At 40.7% G+C, this 19,627-nt stretch overlaps 2 protein-coding genes across 2 annotated transcripts; one reads left to right on the top strand and one right to left on the bottom strand.

Annotated features, from left to right (window-relative positions):
* Positions 1–11,199: 11,199 nt before the first annotated feature.
* Positions 11,200–14,608, top strand: adoa (2-aminoethanethiol (cysteamine) dioxygenase a). Its single transcript, XM_058061690.1, has 2 exons — positions 11,200–11,809; positions 12,883–14,608. The coding sequence occupies exons 1-2, from the start codon at positions 11,474–11,476 to the stop codon at positions 13,339–13,341; spliced, it is 795 nt and encodes a 264-aa protein (XP_057917673.1). The 5' UTR covers positions 11,200–11,473; the 3' UTR covers positions 13,342–14,608.
* Positions 14,609–14,904: 296 nt separating this feature from the next.
* Positions 14,905–16,937, bottom strand: egr2b (early growth response 2b). Its single transcript, XM_058061882.1, has 2 exons — positions 16,654–16,937; positions 14,905–16,569 (listed from the first exon to the last, which is right to left on the bottom strand). The coding sequence occupies exons 1-2, from the start codon at positions 16,808–16,810 to the stop codon at positions 15,404–15,406; spliced, it is 1,323 nt and encodes a 440-aa protein (XP_057917865.1). The 5' UTR covers positions 16,811–16,937; the 3' UTR covers positions 14,905–15,403.
* Positions 16,938–19,627: the final 2,690 nt, after the last annotated feature.

Here is a 19,627-nt window from a genome sequence, read left to right as displayed (position 1 = left end):
TCGTTGTTCCAAGTTCATTGGTTCCCACAATCCTAAATGTCTTCTTTTTCCATTACCACTACAATTTTCTTCCATTAGCATGTTTTATTTATTTGTTTATTTTTTATCAAGGGTCCGTTAAATGTAACCGTGCTTCAGAACCTTTGAGCTTCCTGGCTGAAAGTGAGTGTTTGTTAAAGGAAGCATTTGCACCTCACCCCTAATAATCCTAATTATCTTATCGTCATGTGGATGTTGAACAAGATAACTGCTAACTGATGACTTTGCGTTTGAAGTCAAGAGTTCCTATCCCAGCGTGGCTTTATGCACGTTTATGCATTGTTCAATCATTGAGAAGAGAACAGCCTCCTTGTTTGAAGCATAGCTGGCCTAAACATGCATCAAAACATCCACATCAATATGTTGGTTGTAGGGTTGGATGGCTGATTGACTCCCTTGTTATTGGAATGTTTAATTGTTAAAGTTGCAGTTGTTTGCCTTGTTGGAAGTTTCTTAATTATATTGAAAATATGGCATTTGGTCCCAAACACGCGGCCCGCGGGCCAAATGTGGCCCGCAGGACACTAGTTTGAGGCCCCCGCCTTGATATGACAGTTTAATGTTAGTGCGGCCCACGCAAGTTTGATATGGATGCTGTATGGTATCATGTACCCAGAAAAAATGATTAGGTTTCATTAATGTTCATGTTAAAGGTTAAATAACTGTTAATAGTTATCCTCCCTATCCGTGTGGAAGTGGTAAGTTTTTGGCTATTTAAGTTTAAAGGAAATAACTTGAAGGCTACCGTTTAGGTCGCTAGCTCTCTAGTTTGCGAGTTAGCATGTGTCTCAAGACCCTGCAGTTGCGCAATATGTTGTAAATAAAAAGAGTATAAATGTGACTATAGTCGTGTTTTGTCATGTCTACAGGGCTCTAATAATGCTTTGTTCATTTTAATCTGAAAAAAATAATTTGTCTACCCACCAACTATATGTGGTTTATTAAGTTTTTATTATTTGCCGTTTTATTATTATTATTATATTTATTTATTATTGATTGATTGATTTTCTTTATTCTTGATTTGTTTATTTATTTTTCATCTTATTTTGTGCAGAAAAATAAAAAATAAGATATTTGAGAACAGTGGAATGTTTTATCAGAGCTTTTATTGTTGAAAATTGGAACCAAAGCACTGAAAAAGTTTGTATATTTTTCTGTTTTTATAAATGCGGGGTTTTTTGGGGGGAAAACCTGATGCGGACCAGTCTCACCCAGACCCGAGCTCCAGTGGCCCCCAAGTAAATTGAGTTTGAGACCCCTGTTTTGGACCATCCTGTATGATCCCCTGATCTACATCCGGTTGAGAACATTTGGACATCAGTTCCTGACCACCTGGAGCATCAAGCAGGCCCTGGAGGTGATTGACAGGGACGGTGCAGCGACTCATGACTGAGTCCTTTTTGAAAATAATATTTCAATTTTAGTTTTCCTGTTAAACTTGAATGATTGGTTAAAATATATTGCTTCCTCAAAAATTACTATTTCTTTTTTTTTGCATTTTGAAGCTCTACTAAGAACCCTCTTCAGATCCAACCATGCTAAATGAAATATTCCAGGTGTATAATGTGTACCACCTTACTGTATATCCATAGAGTGCTACAGAAAGCGACACACAACGCGCACACAAATAAAGTTAGTTGATGAATTGGTCCACTTACGCTGTCATGGTGTTTGTGGAGGAATGATCCGTCATTTAGTGGAGATGTCCCAATGTTCTGAGAGATAGAATGAGGTAGGAGAGAGCAATGAGGAGATGAATGACACCATAGCAAAACTATCACCAGTATTTCCACCTCACTGAGCCTGGTTGTTGTATTTTGGTACAATCAAAACATGTAGCCAGTCCTGGCAATGGCAATGGTACATAATATTGTTGATGAATGCTTTGGAATTGGAAAATATTCCAAAAGGTGTCAACCAGTTGTGGAAATGTTTCAATATCAAGTATTACATTTCTCTGACAGAGAATTTGCAAGTATCTTGTGAGTAACTACTTTTAGCAGCGTGACATTTCAAAGGCTGTACTTCCACAGAGGAAGGCTGCAAAGGCCTTTGCCCATCATCTGTGACCTATGAGCTGTCCGTCAGAAATCCCTCTGACTTCCTTGTTTTGGATGTGTGCTTCCCCCTCATGATACACTTGTGTTTGTTGTCATATGCACTAAATCAGGGGTCTCAAACTCAATTTACTTGGGGGCCACTGGAGCTAGGGTCTGGGTGAGACTGGGACACATCAGGTTTTCCAAAAAAAAACAAACGCATTTATTAAAAACAGAAAAATATACAAACTTTTTCAGTGCTTTGGTTCCAATTTTCTACAATAAAAGCGCTGATAAAACATTCCACTGTTCTCAAATATCTTAATTTTTATTTTTCTACACAAAATAAGATGAAAAATAAATCAAGAATAAAGAAAATCAATCAATCAGTAATAAATAAATATAATAATAATAATAAAACAGCAAATAATAAAAACTTAAGAAACCACATATAGTTGGTGGGTAGACAAATTATTTTTTTCAGATTAAAATTCACAAAGCATTATTAGAGCCCTGTAGACATGACAAAACACGACTATAGTCACATTTATACTTTTTTTATTTACAACATATTGCGCAACTGCAGGGTCTTGAGACACATGCTAACTCGCAAACTAGAGAGCTAGCGACCTGAACGGTAGCCTTCAAGTTATTTCCTTTAAACTTAAATAGCCAAAAACTTACCACTTCCACACGGATAGGGAGGATAACTATTAACAGTTATTTAAGCTTTAACATGAACATTAATCAAACGTAATAATTTTTTCTGGGTACATGATACCATACAGCATCCATATCAAACTTGCGCGGGCCGCACTAACATTAAACTTTCATATCAAGGCGGGGGCCTCAAAGTTGTGTCCTGCGGGCCACATTTGGCCCGCGGGCCGCGTGTTTGAGATCCACATTGGTGTTTTCCTGTGAGCTATTTCTTCAATTCAATCATATTTCCATCAGTAGTAAGTGGGTGTGGCTTATATTCAATTGCGCCCATTTTCCAGAATTTCTGGTATTGACATATTTACCATAGCAATATAATATTTGTTCATTGTAAGTTGCGTCCACATTCTGGACACACAAACATGCACAATGTGTCCGATATAACTGTCTTGGTCGCTTTTTCTTTGGCTTTTTTGTGTTATAAATAGGAAGAAATGCATCATTCATTAAAATGATGATTGGGTTGCTTTCAGGCTTCTTCCCAGAGTCTCTTTGATTAAATGGGTTTACATTATAAAAGAGGAACAAGATATTGCATTTAATGTTGTGTAATTAAACGACCCATCAATCTCACAGGTGATGTATCGTTTTACATGTTGAGCATTCGCTCGTTATACCGAATGTGGCGCTTATATCGGATGTCAAGATGATAATGTTGCTAATTCTATTTCACTAATTAGTGTTGCCTTACATGAGCACCGCATCCAAGTGGACTTCACAGCCGTGGATTAATTATATTTCTGCTCTATGGATTTGATAGGTGGCCAATTTTTACGTTCTTCTGAGCGTTCAAGAACAAGAGGACCCATCGTGGGCGTAGTTAGTGACCGAAAATGAGGCAGAAGAAGAAAAATAGGAAGAATAAATCGATGAAAATGGTACTCTAGCTTGCATAATAAACACTTTACAAAGGGTCTGCAGAAGAACCTTGGTTAGCGTTCACCCCAGTTAGCATGTTTTTCGGTTAACATAATAAATTGACAAATTTTTGCCTTGGTTTCTCCGCGAGAGGCGGGGTACACCCTGGACTGGTCACCAGCCAATCACAGGGCACATGTAGACAAACAACCATTCACACTCACATTCATACCTATGGACAATTTGGAGTCGCTAATTAACCTAGCATGTTTTTGGAATGTGGGAAAAAAACGGAGTACCCGGAGAAACCCCACGCATGCACGGGGAGAACATGCAAACTCCACACAGAGACGGCTGAGGGTGGAATTGAACCCGGGTCTCCTAGCTGTGAGGTCTGCGCGCTAACCACTTGACCGCTGTGCAGCCTTCATATAATTCATTCATTCATTCATTTTCTACCGCTTTTCCTCACAAGGGTGCTGGAGCCTATCCCAGCTGTCTTCGGTCGAGAGGCGGGGTACACCCTGGACTGGTGGCCAGCCAATCACAGGGCACATATAGACAAACAACCATTCACACTCACATTCATACCTATGGACAATTTGGAGTCGCTAATTAACCTAGCATGTTTTTGGAATGTGGGAGGAAACCGGAGTACCCGGAGAAAACCCACACATGCAAACTCTACACAGAGACGGCTGAGGGTGGAGTTGAACCCGGGTCTCCTAGCTGTGAGGTCTGCGCGCTAACCACTCCAACACCGTGTAGCCTTCATATAATTCAGTGTAGGTCAATATATACTAGGCTACCTGACCAATATTACTGTTGACAAGGTAAATTAGTGTCATATCTGCGCACCAAAAACGGCCTTGAGGCCACACTTTGGACACCCCTGCATTAATTGTGAGCTGTTAACATTCAGTTTCTTGGGAAAAGATGGTGGCTTCCTGCCTCTCTGAACCTCAGTCATCTCAAGAATGTCTGACAGGAACTGGGAGACCAAGGATCTTGACTTCTCCTCCACAAAGACCAGAAGATGTTCTCTGTCCATGCATTCGCCCGTCTATCTTCTCGTTCATCATGAAGCCATCTATCGCCCTGTCAGGAAGTGTCGGGATCCAGTGCGGCCGCCAGACGTGAGCCGCCGTCAGGTTGGGCCTCCCCTTTACGAGGGCTCTCTCAGAGCCGTCCTAGGGGTCCTGTCGATGCCTGGAGTGCCATGCCAACTCAATCTTAGTAGCGGACAAAGTGAAGAGAGCGGGAGCCGTCCCATCAGTCTCTATTACGGGACAGTGTAGTTGCTCTGCTGTCGTGTTCCTGTGGTACTCCAAGGGAGATGCTGTCTCATACATCATCAGTGAACAATGGGCCTGGCTGGGGGAGGGGGGTGCGGGGGTAGGGGTAGAGGTGGATCCTTCCTGCCCCAGACACACATAGACCCGCCCACACTGTCATACACTTCACCCCCTTTGCTCAAGTTCTGCACTTTGGAGCAAAGAGTAATACTCAACTTGAGGGTCGTTTGATGATTATCTACAACAGCTCATGAAGACTAGTCCTGCTCTGTATGCCGTATAAAAACACCGTCAAAGTCCACCTAATATAGCAGCCCCTGGCTTTTGAATCTGATGAGGACATTAGCATTGTAATGGGCAGCTGCGTTGACATTACAGTAGCCATCCGCCCTCCCCCGTTCACAGATGACACCATTCCTTCAAAGAGCCATCCCTATTGAAATATATATCTAACCTCAAAAGTCCACACTTCATTATGACCACATTTGACTGATTGATTGACAAGCCGTCCCTCATCATTTCACGCTTAAGTATTCGTCATTTCTCTCTATCATGGTCTTTCAATAATATTAAATAAAAATAAAAATATTTTTTATTAAAAAATAAAAAATAATAAAAATAATATATATTCATATATTCATTCATAATATAATAACATCATCATGGTTGAATATGGTCTATTATCAGCCGAAAAATAATATTGTAATAATAGTAATAATAATTATATAAGGCACGGGTCTCAAACACGCGGCCCGTGGGCCAAATGTGGCCCGCAGAACACTTGTTTGAGGCCCCCGCCTTGATATGAAAGTTTAATGTTAGTGCGGCCCGCGCAAGTTTGATATGGATGCTGTATGGTATCATATACCCAGAAAAAAATATTGCGTTTGATTAATGTTCATGTTAAAGGTTAAATAACTGTTAGTAGTTATCCTCCCTATCCGTGTGGAAGTGGTACGTTTTTGGCTATTTAAGTTTAAAGGAAATAACTTGAAGGCTACCGTTTAGGTCGCTAGCTCTATTTTAGCATGTGACCCTCGTGAGGAAAAGCGGTAGAAAATGAATGAATGAATAAATAATATAAAAAAATTTAATTTAATTTAATTTAATTTAATTTAATTTAATTTAATTTAATTTAATTTAATTTAATTTAATTTAATTTAATTTAATTTAATTTAATTTAATTTAATTTAATTTAATTTAATTTAATTTAATTTAATTTAATTTAATTTAATACAGTGTCTATTCATCAGGATGCTACTGGGCTAGCCAATGTTGGAAAGTGTTTCACATGTGTTGTAACATTGTCGTCATTACTCTTCATCCAAAAATCTCTGCCAGGTGGTCAAGGTCTGCAGCTGAACCATGAAAGACTCAGAGAACACAGATTGCATTTGTTGTTATTTGTGTGTGTGTGTGTGTGTGTGTGTGCGTGTGTGCGCGTGTGTGAGTGTATGTGGCCTTGCTTTCTAATATCTGACTTGTGTGTACCAAACATGCAACGATATTTGAATGGATTTTTAACCTTTCAAGCTTGCCTATGTCTGTTTTTCTATGGTAACAGCTTTAAGATATAGAGGTAGATAGACGTCACTCTTGTAAAACTGATTCTCCCATCCATGCATCCATCATCTTTCAATTATCCGAGGTCAAGTCATGGGAGCAGCAGCCTAAGTTCAGAAGTCCAGACTTCTATGTGAAAGTATTTTGTTGTGAATGTGATTCATGCAGGCGGCACGGCGGTCCAGTGGTTAGCGTGCAGACCTCACAGCTAGGAGACCAGGGTTCAATTCCACCCTTGGCCATCTCTGTGTGGAGTTTGCATGTTCTCCCCGTGCATGTGTGGGTTTTCTCCGGGTACTCCGAACTGAATGTCAACAGCTCACAATTAATGCAGGGTTGTCCAAAGTGTGGCCTCAAGGCCGTCTTTGGTGCGCAGATATGACGCTAATTTACCTTGTCACCTGTAATATTGGTCAGGTAGCCTAGCATATATTGACCTACACTGAATTATATGAAGGCTGCACAGTGGTCAAGTGGTTAGCGTGCAGACCTCACAGCTAGGAGACCAGGGTTCAATTCCACTCTTGGCCATCTCTGTGTGGAGTTCGCATGTTCTCTCCGTGCATGCATGGGTTTTCTCCGGGTACTCCGGTTTCCTCCCACATTCCAAAAACATGCTAGGTTAATTAGCGACTCCAAATTGTCCATAGTGTCCATAGACTCCAAATTGTCCACACTCCAATGTGAGTGTGAATGGTTGTTTGTCTATATGTGCCGTGTGATTGGCTGGCCACCAGTCCAGGGTGTACCCCGCCTCTTGCCTGAAGACAGCTGGGATAGGCTCCAGCACCCCCTGCGACCCTCGTGAGGAAAAAGCAGTAGAAAATGAATGAATGAATGAATGTCATTTATGCAAAACAAACAAAAGTGTTGGGTTCTAATGCCAAGCCGATCAAGAAAGAAAGAGAATAAAAAATACTGTAGTGCACACATATGTTGAACAGAACGTACATTTTACATCTGATGAAATGACTTCATGTATGCTCACTCCAATTCCTTGTTTCTGTATAAAGAACACTCTTTTGATGGGAAGAACAAACATTAGCATTGGTTCTGTTCTTCTTCTTCTCCTCATCAATTTATGCAGACATTTTTCCCGCTAGCTAATAAAAATTCATTTTTGGCAGAGGCTGTTAGCCTTCTTTGATAAACTACAGAGTTGTCTTCATTCTTGGTAGACTGGGGTCACGCGGGTCAACAAATAAAAGGCTCTCATATTCCCAACAGTGGAAGACAAAATAATAGCAACTCTGATTTGGGCAAACAAGCCGCTTATTGACTGAAGACAAAGGCCATCTTGACTGGCCGCATAAAGTCATCTATAAGCAGCAAATATCTGCCATTTCATTGTCTCGCTATGCTAATTCTGGACACAAGAATTTGTGTGTGCGTGTGTATGTCTTTGTCTGTCAATGCTTATTCATGAAAATATCATTTAACACTTTAAAGAGTTTCTATATGCATTCCATACATTCATATATCATGTGTACCTATGAATTATTCTGTAAAAAAAAAGGCCATTCTATTGTATTTCTATGCCCTGCTTGATGACGTTCTCCCCATTCCGAGGGTCTGGGCTGCAGCTATAAGGAAGGCATGTCCGACCTCGCTTGACTCGTCCACAATGTCAGTCATGCACATTTTAAGCAGCCAGGGAATAATCTTGCCTTTATGTCCCGAAGCGGCGAGAAATACAAACAACATCTCAGTTAAACAGAGGTCGTCACAACTTTGTCCTCGGTGAACAAATGATTCAAATTATTTTATATTTAACTTAAAGCTTGTTAATTAATAGTTTGGTAATTCTTCACTTACCATTTCCATTTTCTTGTCCCAATGTGAATATATATATGACAATGGTCAAAACGTGCATTATTTCTGCAGTATTTAATCGCGGGGAAGGTTATGAGAAACAGTGGCAAATAGACATAGACTTTCTTTATTGTCATTGCATAATAACACAGCAGTGAAATTGCCAATGAAATGTCGTTGCCTGGCTCCTGTGTAATAATAAAAATAAATAATAAATAATAAATAATAAATAATAAATAATAAATAATAAATAATAAATAATAAATAATAAATAATAAATAATAAATAATAAATAATAAATAATAAATAATAAATAATAAATAATAAATAATAAATAAAAAATAATAAATAATAAATAATAATGTGGAGAATAAATAGATTACATCAATATGAACAATGTACGGTATAAACAGTAATTAAGTAACAGTAAATAAAACCTTGCACCAGTGATGTGCAGTCAGGCTCCCGTGTAATAATAAAAAATGAAAAATGAAAAATAAATAATAAATAATCATGTGGAGAATAAATAGATTACATCAATATGAACAATGTACAGCATAAACAGTAATTAAGTAACAGTAAATAAAACCTTGCACCAGTGATGTGCAGTCAGGCTCCTGTGTAATAAAATAAAAAATAAAAAATAAAAAATAAAAAATAAAAAATAAAAAATAAAAAATAAAAAATAAAAAATAAAAAATGAAAAATGAAAAATGAAAAATGAAAAATGAAAAATGAAAAATGAAAAATGAATAATAAATAATAATGTGGAGAATAAATAGATTAATATATATATAATATATATCTATATAATATATAGATTTATATATATATATATATATATAATATATATCTATATATATATATATATATATATATATATATATATATATATATATATATATATATAGATATATATATATATATCAATTATATATATCAATATGAACAATGTACAGTGTAAACAGTAATTAAGTAACAGTAAATAAAACCTTGCACCAGTGACGTTGCAGTCAGGGCAGATAAAAATCTACGAATTTGCTCGTTTTCTGATGAAATGCCGGGCAGGAACCAAGATTAGGCTGCCGCTATAGCATCTCCTCTCAGCCTGTCTACCATCTGAGTGCACTCGGCAAGTGCACTAAGTTGGATCACCGGTTCACCATTTTCTATTCGCCTTGTCCTCATTGGGGTCGCAGTGGTATATGCTGGAGTGTATCCCAGCTGACTTTGGGCAAGAGGTGAGGTCCACCCTGGTCAAGATTTATGGATCAGTGCCATAAATGAACACAAAATGCAGGAAAAAATCCTTTCTGGTCTTGTGGAAAATAGTTGATTACAACATTATTCTTACACATTGTATACCTTCTTCCCTTTGTAGAAGTCAAAGACAGCTAAATGAGGGTGGAAAGATGGCTTTTTCTTCCCAAGGCCATCTTTCTCAATGACAGGAAACACAAAACAGATCACATCATACATAATACATACACATCATACACAATATGCACTCGTTGAGAAAAACACAGGAAACAAAGATGATAAAATGCTATTCAGACCTGAAGCAAAGCACCATTGTGCCATCGGTTGAAATGTACAGTACATGTGAGTGTGCGCTGGAGTGGAGTGCGCTCAGTGTGTGCTTCAAGCTGGTGAGTCACACGCTTGTTTCCGAGTGTTTGTGACTCAACCCCAGTGTTTTTGTTGTTTGGTGAACCATGCTCACTTCCTTTTGCTTGCAGAAAGTAGCGACAGACTGATAGGTCGGTCATTTCTGATGACCCAATACGTACAGTATTGACCTTTTTCAGTTCACCAAAGCCACATTACACAACAATCTCATTTTAATCCAAATTACAAAACAATTGTGACTCATGGCTGCCTGTGCATAAATGGTCATTGGACCCTCTTATCAGAAATAACTTCCCCCAACTGAAGGGCAACTATGCGAGTGCTGTGCAATATGGTTATTTGTTAAAATAAAGATACGGTTTGCATTTTCCAGTTGTCATGCTCTTCCAGCATGAAGCCTTTTGAAGGTCATGCCACAGCAAGTCTTCATTTGATTTTTCTTCAGCCGTTCAGAGGTGGGTTTTGGATCATTATCCTGCATTATCCAACAGATTTCAGCAAGTATTCCAGGTCCTGAAGCAGACCATCACACTACCACCACCATATTTTACCGTTGGCATGATGTTCTTTTTCTGAAATTCGCCGCTACATTTATGCTAGATGTAATGGAAAACACCTTTTGTCTCACCAGAGTATTTTCCCAAAGGTCTTGGGGATCATCAAGATCCACCTGTTCGCTGAAACCAGAATTAGTAACATACAGTATGTTAGTGTGATGATATTATATTTTTGTGGTGAAAAAAAAACGTAATTTGTGAGTGTTACTATTGGTAATTGGTCCTGGACCTCAGCTATGTGGAACGTATATGCTGTGAAATAAAAATAAAACCATTAAATGTACTAGAACCAACTCTGTTCAATCATATTCACTCTAAAACGAGTCACTTATTATCAGAAAAAGGAAATATTCTGTCACTATACATCGCCCTTTAAGTGAAAGGAGGCCAAGAGACAGGAAAGGAACGTCGAAAGAAAAAAATAAAAAGTGATACCGAGTTCAACGGCCTGCCTGGCCTTCCTCTTTGCATTTGTTGTCGTTCTCGGGGATTATGGGATATGTAGTCTGAATGTGTAGATCACAGGTATGCTTTTGTATGTTTTGGTAACATTCACAACGTTCCAGATGGTGACGTGTTGGACATTTTGTGATATTGTAAGAAAGAACAATAATACGATGCAGTGTGGGATAAAATTGTATAACACTACGAGTATGTTTTCAATAAAACTCTAAGTCCCATTATGCTTTGCGTTTTCTGCGCAGTCTCAGTTAGCACAAACAACATAGGGAGGATAGTGAAAAATGACCAGAGGAAGGATAGTATTTCAGGATGAGATACTGCTAAATCACCACAAAAAACACATTTTTCATGTGAACCCTGGTATTTTAACCTCAAGAGCGTGGACCCACTGGCTCCGGGAAGCCTTTCTTAGTATCGAATTAGCTGTTAGACATTCGCAGGGTTTTATTTGCGACGGAAAAGGTGCAGCTTGATCCGTTAGTTTTTTTTCTGTTGCAGAATGCCGCGAAACAACAAAACTCCTCTCATTCAGAAAATAGCAAAACAAGCTTTTATGACTTTTAAATTTTTAAAATGTCCCACCAAGCAAGATAATAGCATTTTTGTCGAGAAACAGGCTGAACTCAACTCTTTGGTGACGGCTCTCAGGGCTGCGGATCTGAAAATCGCCCCCCCGGAAACCAAAGCGACATCTGGGACGACGGAGCACCAAGCTCCCCCGGTCACCTACATGCATATATGCGAGACGGAGATGTTCAGCATGGGCGTGTTCCTGCTCAGGACCGGAGCCTCCATACCGCTCCACGACCACCCGGGCATGAACGGGATGCTCAAGGTCTTGTTTTGTTGTTGTTTACTATTCAGTTCTATTAATATGGTGGCATGCAAAGGTACAGAACTTGATCCTGTAGTAGCTCAGTATCTTCTACTGAATCTAATGGGAACTTTTTAGCATGAAATAGTGCCTTTTAACATATTACACGTACAGGCTACATGGCGAATTATGCAAATTAGACGACCTTTTGCCTAATGGCTTGTCTGAGCTTTTAGCTGACGTACTTCCGGTTAGGTGGATTTATAGCAGGTGTGTTTTGATATAGAAATCAATCACACTGGCCGTCTACTGTTTCCTGTTGGTGAAAAATATTAATATAAACATTGAATGATGCAGGCCTCCATCCTTCTTTTTGAAACATTAACTTTAAACGACAACCTCTTCAGTACCAGCCATTTTATACTATTTTCACTGATGTTTCAAGGCACACAGATCATTGTGTTCTATGGAGATATAAACTCGGAGTCTATCACAAGGTGTCAGTAATTGACCAGCACCAGCCTTGATCGCCAGAAAAACAAGTTTTGATTGCAGGTTTCTTTCATTTTCTACCGCTTTTTCCTCACGAGGGTTGCGGGGGTCCCAGCTGTCCTCGGGCGAGAGGCGGGGTAGACTCCGAACTGGTCGCCAGCCAATCACAGGGCACATATAGACAAACAACCATTCACACTCACATTCATACCTATGGACAATTTGGAGTCGCCAATTAACCTAGCATGTTTTTGGAATGTGAAAACCCATTCAAACTCCACACAGAGATGGCCAAGGGTAGAATCGAACCCTGGTCCTCCTAGCTGTGAGGCCTGTGCGCTAACCACTTGACCACTGTGCCGCCCTGTTTCTAATTTTAATAGACCCTCGTGAGGACAAGCGGTAGAAAGTGAATGAATGAATGAATAACAATGGATACTGTTTTGGCTACAGCCCATGACAAGCTCGAACCCCGACGTCACTTCCTGTCCACTTGGACCACATTTACTGCAACACACACAAATATGAGTCTTTTATGTATAAAAAGTTGTATTTTCTCTGATAATGAAGTGTATTGGACACGTCTGTTTCTCTTGTTGAAGGTCCTCTATGGCAAGGTGAGCATCAGGTGCTTCGACAAAGTAGAGTGTGACAAACCTGTCAGTGCGGCCCCACCTCAGTTCGATCCTCCTGTGCCTCCATTGCAAAAAGATTCTCTACGACGCTCCGTGCTCCGTTCAGTAGCTGAGTACTCTGAGACCAGCGGACCGTGCCTCCTTACGCCTCAACGGGATAACCTCCACCAGATCGATGCGGTGGATGGACCAGCCGCATTCCTGGATATCCTGGCACCTCCGTACGATCCGGACGATGGACGGGATTGTCACTATTACAAAGTTCTGCAAATCCAGGTTGACCCAGGAACAGGTGAAAAGGGTAATCAGGAGCATCAGGAAGACCAGAAGGGGAGAGAAAATGAGATGTGGCTTTTAGAAATCTCTCAGCCAGAGGACTTCTGGTGTGGAGGAGAACCTTACCCAGGTCCTGTCGTCTCGGTTTGAAACCTCAAGACCGTTGGAACTATATGGTGACATCCTAAAGCACTGTAACTCACTCCTCAGCAGAAATTCAACTCAACTTCCTCAAGTGGCTTAGTAACAGATTATGTCGTTATGTCGTTTTTTTGCTTGTAGACTATGTTGCCTTGTACACACATGGGAATGTAATCAGCCGACTAGCAATTTGAAAATGTGAGAGAATGACGACAGAGGTGTACAAAAGCCAAAGAGTTTTGTAAATTGTGGTGGTAGTGGCTCAGGAGGTCAGAAACCGGAAGGTTGGCGATTCGATCCTCACACCCTCCACCCAGTCACTGTTGTCAAGATTCTTAACCCACCTTGCCTCCAGTGCCGCCTACACTGCTGTATTGAATGCGAAGGAATGTTTAGTGGTGGTCTGAGAAGCCGTAGGTGCAAATTGGCAGCCATGTTTGCGTCACACTACACCAGGGTAACTGTGACTACAGATGTAGATTACCACCACCACTGTGTGTGAATGAATAATGGCTTCACGTCATTGTGAAGAGCTGCATAGATCTAATCCATTATTATTATTAAATGAATTAAGAGTATGATTGTAAGCATATTTAATCTATACCACATACCGAAAAATCAAAGCATTGGTCCACTGGACAAAAAAACACATTCAAAGCCAAAGCTTTAAAATAAAATAGACACAATTATTAGTATTAATGTAAGTTTTTTTCACTTTACATTGTGTATTCCTTTTGCTGTATTTCTATTACATGGCATCGGCCAACAATAAACAAGTGTTTTAATTGCACCAGCAGTAACTTCTCTATCTCTCATTAAAAAACTAGTTAGAATGTAGAACCAAAAAAGCAGTTTTGTTGGTGTTAATGATCCGTTGTCAGGATCAGACACAAAACACAATGACATGAAGTGGCTCATCGTGCACATCATGTTGACATTATTATGGACAATTCAATATTGTCTGCGTTATTCCAATTATTGTACGGACATGACTTATATAATTCTATGAGTTTCTTGTGTTTTTGTAGTCCTTGCTTTTTGGATGCGCAGTAGAATTAGTGTGGCGGCTTGTCTGTCAGCTTTCACACAATGATGAGATTATGTATTTGTGTTTTTTTTTGTTAAAATATCAATGTATAACACCTTCAACTCTTCTTATGCACACGCTGTACACTGTGTTTACTTTTACTGTGTTAAATGTTTGGCTGCAGCAGTAACATCGCTACATTTCCTTAGCATTCTACACTGTAAATATAACCATTAAAGTCAAGCTTTAAACCGGACTCAAGTTGTTGCGTTATTATTGTCACTGTGTTAAAGCCATCAGACTTTTTATGGTATTATACTGTAGAACCTTGGTTAGCGTCATTCATTTGGTCAGACTTTTAAACCATGACTTTATGATCACACCACACGGCAAATAAGTACAACATTTAAAACATATTTTTACATTTCATGTCTCTGCAACTGGAATTATAAGGTATTTTTCTATCATGCACATAAACATTATTCTTTATCATGAGCAATAATAATACATCCTGTGTATGAAACATCCCTTTAATATATCTCCAACACACATTACAACACACTGCAGTATGTATGAGTTGTGTATTTACACACCAAGTATTGTTTTACAAGTCCACATGTACAGTATTTTATTCAACACAAGACAAAATGAGTACAAAAATAGAATGTCTTTACATATTAAAAGGAGAAATATACATTGCATTAGAAGCGTCCTTAAATGAGAAGACACAACAAGGCACTGAAGGGGGAAACGTGTGTTAGAAGCCTTAAATAACACTCTTAAATAATATAAATCAATTATTTTTTTTTTTTGCCAAATGTTAATTCCCCTTTCTTTGTTAATGATTGGCTATTGTATGTTCAGTAGACTGTGCGGGCAAAGTGCAATTGTGACAGTCGTGCTGTCATTTTGGAGCAGATTTGTGCGCAATTACGCGCCTGAGTCTGAGCCGCGTGCGTTTGGCGAGAACAGTTTGATGACAGAACCGCTGATTTTGTTTTCTTGTTTAATTGGTCTGGTGAGGTAGTGCGTAAAATATCCCACCTAGGAACAAACCGCATTGGTTGCGCCGATGCCGCCTGCGCGCTCCAACGCGGAGCTCCCGCAGGAGGACGAGGAGGAGGACACGGCAGAGGATTTTCTCTCCTTTTGCCTCAGGTGGATTTTCGTGTGTCTTTTCCGCTCGTCGCTACGCGCGAACTTGCGTCCGCAAAAGTCGCAGACAAACGGCTTCTCTCCAGTGTGCGTGCGTATGTGCGTGGTGAGGTGGTCGCTGCGGCTGAAGTTACGCATACATATCCGGCACTGGAATGGCTTGTGTCCGGTGTGGATGCGAATGTGTCTGGTGAGCTCGTCGGAGCGGGAGAAACGCCTGTCGCAGCCCTCCGCCGGACACGGGTACGGACGCTCGTGGATGGGGGTCTTGCTGGGTCTGTTCGGGTATTTTCTAGGACGCAGAATGGGCCTCAGTGGGAGGTTTTGGGGGCTATATGCGGTGGGGAGTCTTGGTTGGGTTCCGGCTTCGGTGCTCGGACCACCTAGAGTGTAATTTCTGATCGTGTTCAGCGGGGTCAAGGGTGGCGGCACACGGAATGTATCGAGCGGACATGCGCCGAATGGTTTCCGGTCTTGGATGCTTGGAGCGTGCATGTCTCGTTGACAAGCCGGCTGGAAGAAGCCAGGGTAGTCGGGGATAATCGGGAAGAGTCCCGGCGCCTCTTGGCCGCCGTGCGGCTTAGGGGAGGAGTACGGTGGCGGGTATGAAGTGGAGAGGAACGCCGATGGATCCTGGTACACTTCCCCGCAAGCGGAGGAGGAGTACGGCGGTGGAGGGGAGTAGAGCTGATGGTGCTCCATCTCGGCTTGGTTGTGGTGGGCCGCAGCCATGGTGCAACTTAAATTCCCGCCTGAAAAGTGACCGGGGGATCCAGCGGAAGCCGGGGAAGCGGACGACGAGGTGGATGGAGGAGGAGGAGGAGGAGGATGGGCGACGTTGAAGATACCCGAGACGATGTTGATGACTCCTTCGGGCTTCCAGTTTGTGGGATACTGGGAGTCGATGGAGAACTTCCCCATGTAAGTGAAAGTCTGGTTGCGGTGTGTGGAAGAAGAAGAAGAAGAAGAAGAAGAAGGTTGAGGGAAGCCGCTGGCGTATGATGAGAGGTCCAGAGAACGCCTCTCTGCGCTCATTTCTGCGCTCATTAGGGAATCTGCGGACCAAATGAGGTCATTAGCGGAACATCTCGATGATGATGATGATGAATGACACCGGGAGAACTTTGAGGTGGTCTTACCTGCAGTCACGTTGATCTGGTCGTAATGGGCCCCCAAGTCAGAATTGGGAAACACAGCCACCGAAGTGGGCAATCCGGTGGTCATATCCTCCACGGAATACACGCTCTCGAACCCTCCGAGATTCAGAGGCACCTTCTCCAGAGTTTTAGCCGTCATCTTGTAGCAAACAGAAGCAACTGGAGTTTTTTTTTTTTTTTTTTGCTGTGACTTTAAGGACGCCGCTGCACGGCTCCGTGGATCTGACACGAAACTTGAAGAAGTCCTATTATTATTGGGGACAGCCGGCGTGACTCCGGCGCGTATAAAAGGGAACCCTTTTCAATGTCCTCGCTACGTCATTTACCAAATTTGGAGTGGGCGTGGGGGGCGGGACTGCGGGTGCTGATTGGTAGGGAAGCTCCGTGACGATTGAGAATAAAAACAGCCACTTCCACGTCCACGCAGGACGTTCCAGACAGCAAAATAAACACAATTAATACTTCATAGAAACCCACATCGATTCATTGACTTATATATTACTTCTGAGTTCTTCTCCACAGCTCTAAAAAGTCCAATTCCGGTCCTGTGTTCAGCCCATAAAAGGTTAAATCCGGTGCGACGCCTCCCTATTTGGTTTCGATTCCGGACTGTCATCGTCGGAAAGTGACGAGTTCTGCCGAGTGGAGCGAGAGAGAAAGCCCGTCTAACCACAGTCAAATTAGACGGACACATGAATGGAACTTCTTGATGTTTGTGTCATCTGACAGGAAATCAAACGTATGCTGTTTTCTTATTTTTGGTAACCATAAATGGAGGGAGGTTTAGAGCTATTTATAGCTGATAACTGTGGCGTTCGACAGCGAGTATAGCACCGAAGTTATAATAATGTACTCATTTTCTGTAGTTTAGTTGTAGTTTTTTCAAACTGATTTCACGATAAACTGTTTCTTGTGCACACACACACACAGACACACACACACACACACACACACTTCACCCTGGTAAATTCCCTTAGTAGGTGGAGAAGCCACATATCACCCTACAGAACGCAGTGTGGTGAGTGGTGTTGTTTCCATGTTGTGTTTACGTACACTATGTTTGTGTCGGCCTCATTCCGCACATCAAACTATTCAAACTGTTTGTTTGTGTCAAATTCACTTAGTTCGAACATCAAACTATTCTAACTAATTTGTTTCTTAAAAAAAGATAATAATAATATGCTTCCTTCCCTAAGAAAACCAACAAATAAAAGTTGAAAATGCCTAAATCCTGGTTTTGGTAGCCATGAAGTGTTCATGTAAATGACTGCTAGCACATTGGCCGGCCATATTAACAAAGGTGTCCCATTGTATTGATGGGCCAATAACGCTTCTTGCCTGTAGGGGGCGCCAGAGAGCCTCTCACGTTGACACAGACACCCAAGCCTCTTCGGGACTTTTTAAAGGGAGCTGACAGAGATTGAGGAAGTTACAATGGAGTCAAGAAAGGAAGCAAAATGGGATGCAAAGTCTGCTTTGTTCATCTGCTCAATTTTCCTGGTAATTATGTTGTGTTATTATATGAACATTTATGGAATACTTTGATGTAAAATAATCTATTGCTTCTGCCAAATTGTATCCTTGACATTGTCATGGGCCAAACAATCAAAGGTTTTCACTTTTGGAAACACTGTTTATCACACAGGGGTTTCCAAAGGGCGACCCGGGGGCCATTTGCGTTTTTTTTTTTAAATTATAATTCCAAACAAACAAAAAAAGTTGTAATCTAATGAGAATATAATAATAATAATATTATGAGAAACAAAGAAAACAAGAAATAAAGATGCTTGGGGAAGAAGTTCTAATATAACGCAAATAAAGCAGAAACAGCAGCAATAAAAAAAATGCTGTAATTTTTATAAGTCGTAATATTAAGAGAAACAAAAAAATAAAGTTATAATTTTTGTAATAGAGATCTAACATTATGGGAATAAAGTAGTGACGTATGTGACGTAATACTAACATATGGATAATTCCGATAGCAGCACTTCATGCTCTAACGGTGATCCTCAGTTTGATACCTAACAATTACACCTAACAATTACATATTCAATCAATAAATAATGAAAGATCTTGTATTTTTTTATACTGTGATATGAAATCCTCTACTTTTTAAAACTTACCAGATGCATTGTTATTGTAGCACCTAGCATGAACAACTACAGTATATGGATGTATCTAATTTTTTCTGGGTACATGATACCATACAGCATCCATATCAAACTTGCGCGGGCCGCACTAACATTAAACTTTCATATCAAGGCGGGGGCCTCAAACTAGTGTCCTGCGGGCCACATTTGGCCCACGGGCCGCGTGTTTGAGACCCCTGCTTTGAGACCCCGACTGTTGTTGGCCGCGGCATGAAGCACTGCTCTACCAGTACTAAGCTATAACACTGACAAAAACACAATGATACCAAGATGATGTCAATTTGTTGGTTTTGAGGAGATGAGGGTGGGTTAGTGGCCAAGTTATGGACTGTACAAGAAGGGGACAAAGGTCAACCGAGCCTGATTGGTCTGTGGGAAGAACTACAGTCATGGGAAACAATGAATAGACCAGCCTTGTTGTTATTGTACGACCTGGTACAATTAAAGGTACATTTGTTTGTACAGATATCATGATGATAACTAAAATAACCCATAAGCGTTTAGTGGGTGTTTAAGAGCTGATATCTAGCAACTTCCATGGTTTTCTTGACCATCACTTAAGTTCTTACATCAATAGCAATATACAGTAGCTTTGTACAGGAGATACAATCATGAATGCTGGTGCATGGGACCTGTTGTGAACATTGTAGTACTTTGGCTTGACTGCAGCAATGACCATTGTTACTCTGATTGTTCCTAGAATTCAAATACCGCAACACCTTACCTTGATACTGCGCCGTACAAAGACCTGACGGCTCCGCAGCAACGAGGATAAGGGCTTGCCAAATGGGAACCGTCCAAGATTC

Source organism: Doryrhamphus excisus, chromosome 22 (assembly GCF_030265055.1).
Source record: "Doryrhamphus excisus isolate RoL2022-K1 chromosome 22, RoL_Dexc_1.0, whole genome shotgun sequence".
NCBI classification, from domain to species: domain Eukaryota; kingdom Metazoa; phylum Chordata; class Actinopteri; order Syngnathiformes; family Syngnathidae; genus Doryrhamphus; species Doryrhamphus excisus.
The sequence above is the reverse complement of the archived record's forward strand: the minus strand, read 5'-3'. Positions and strand labels throughout refer to the sequence as shown.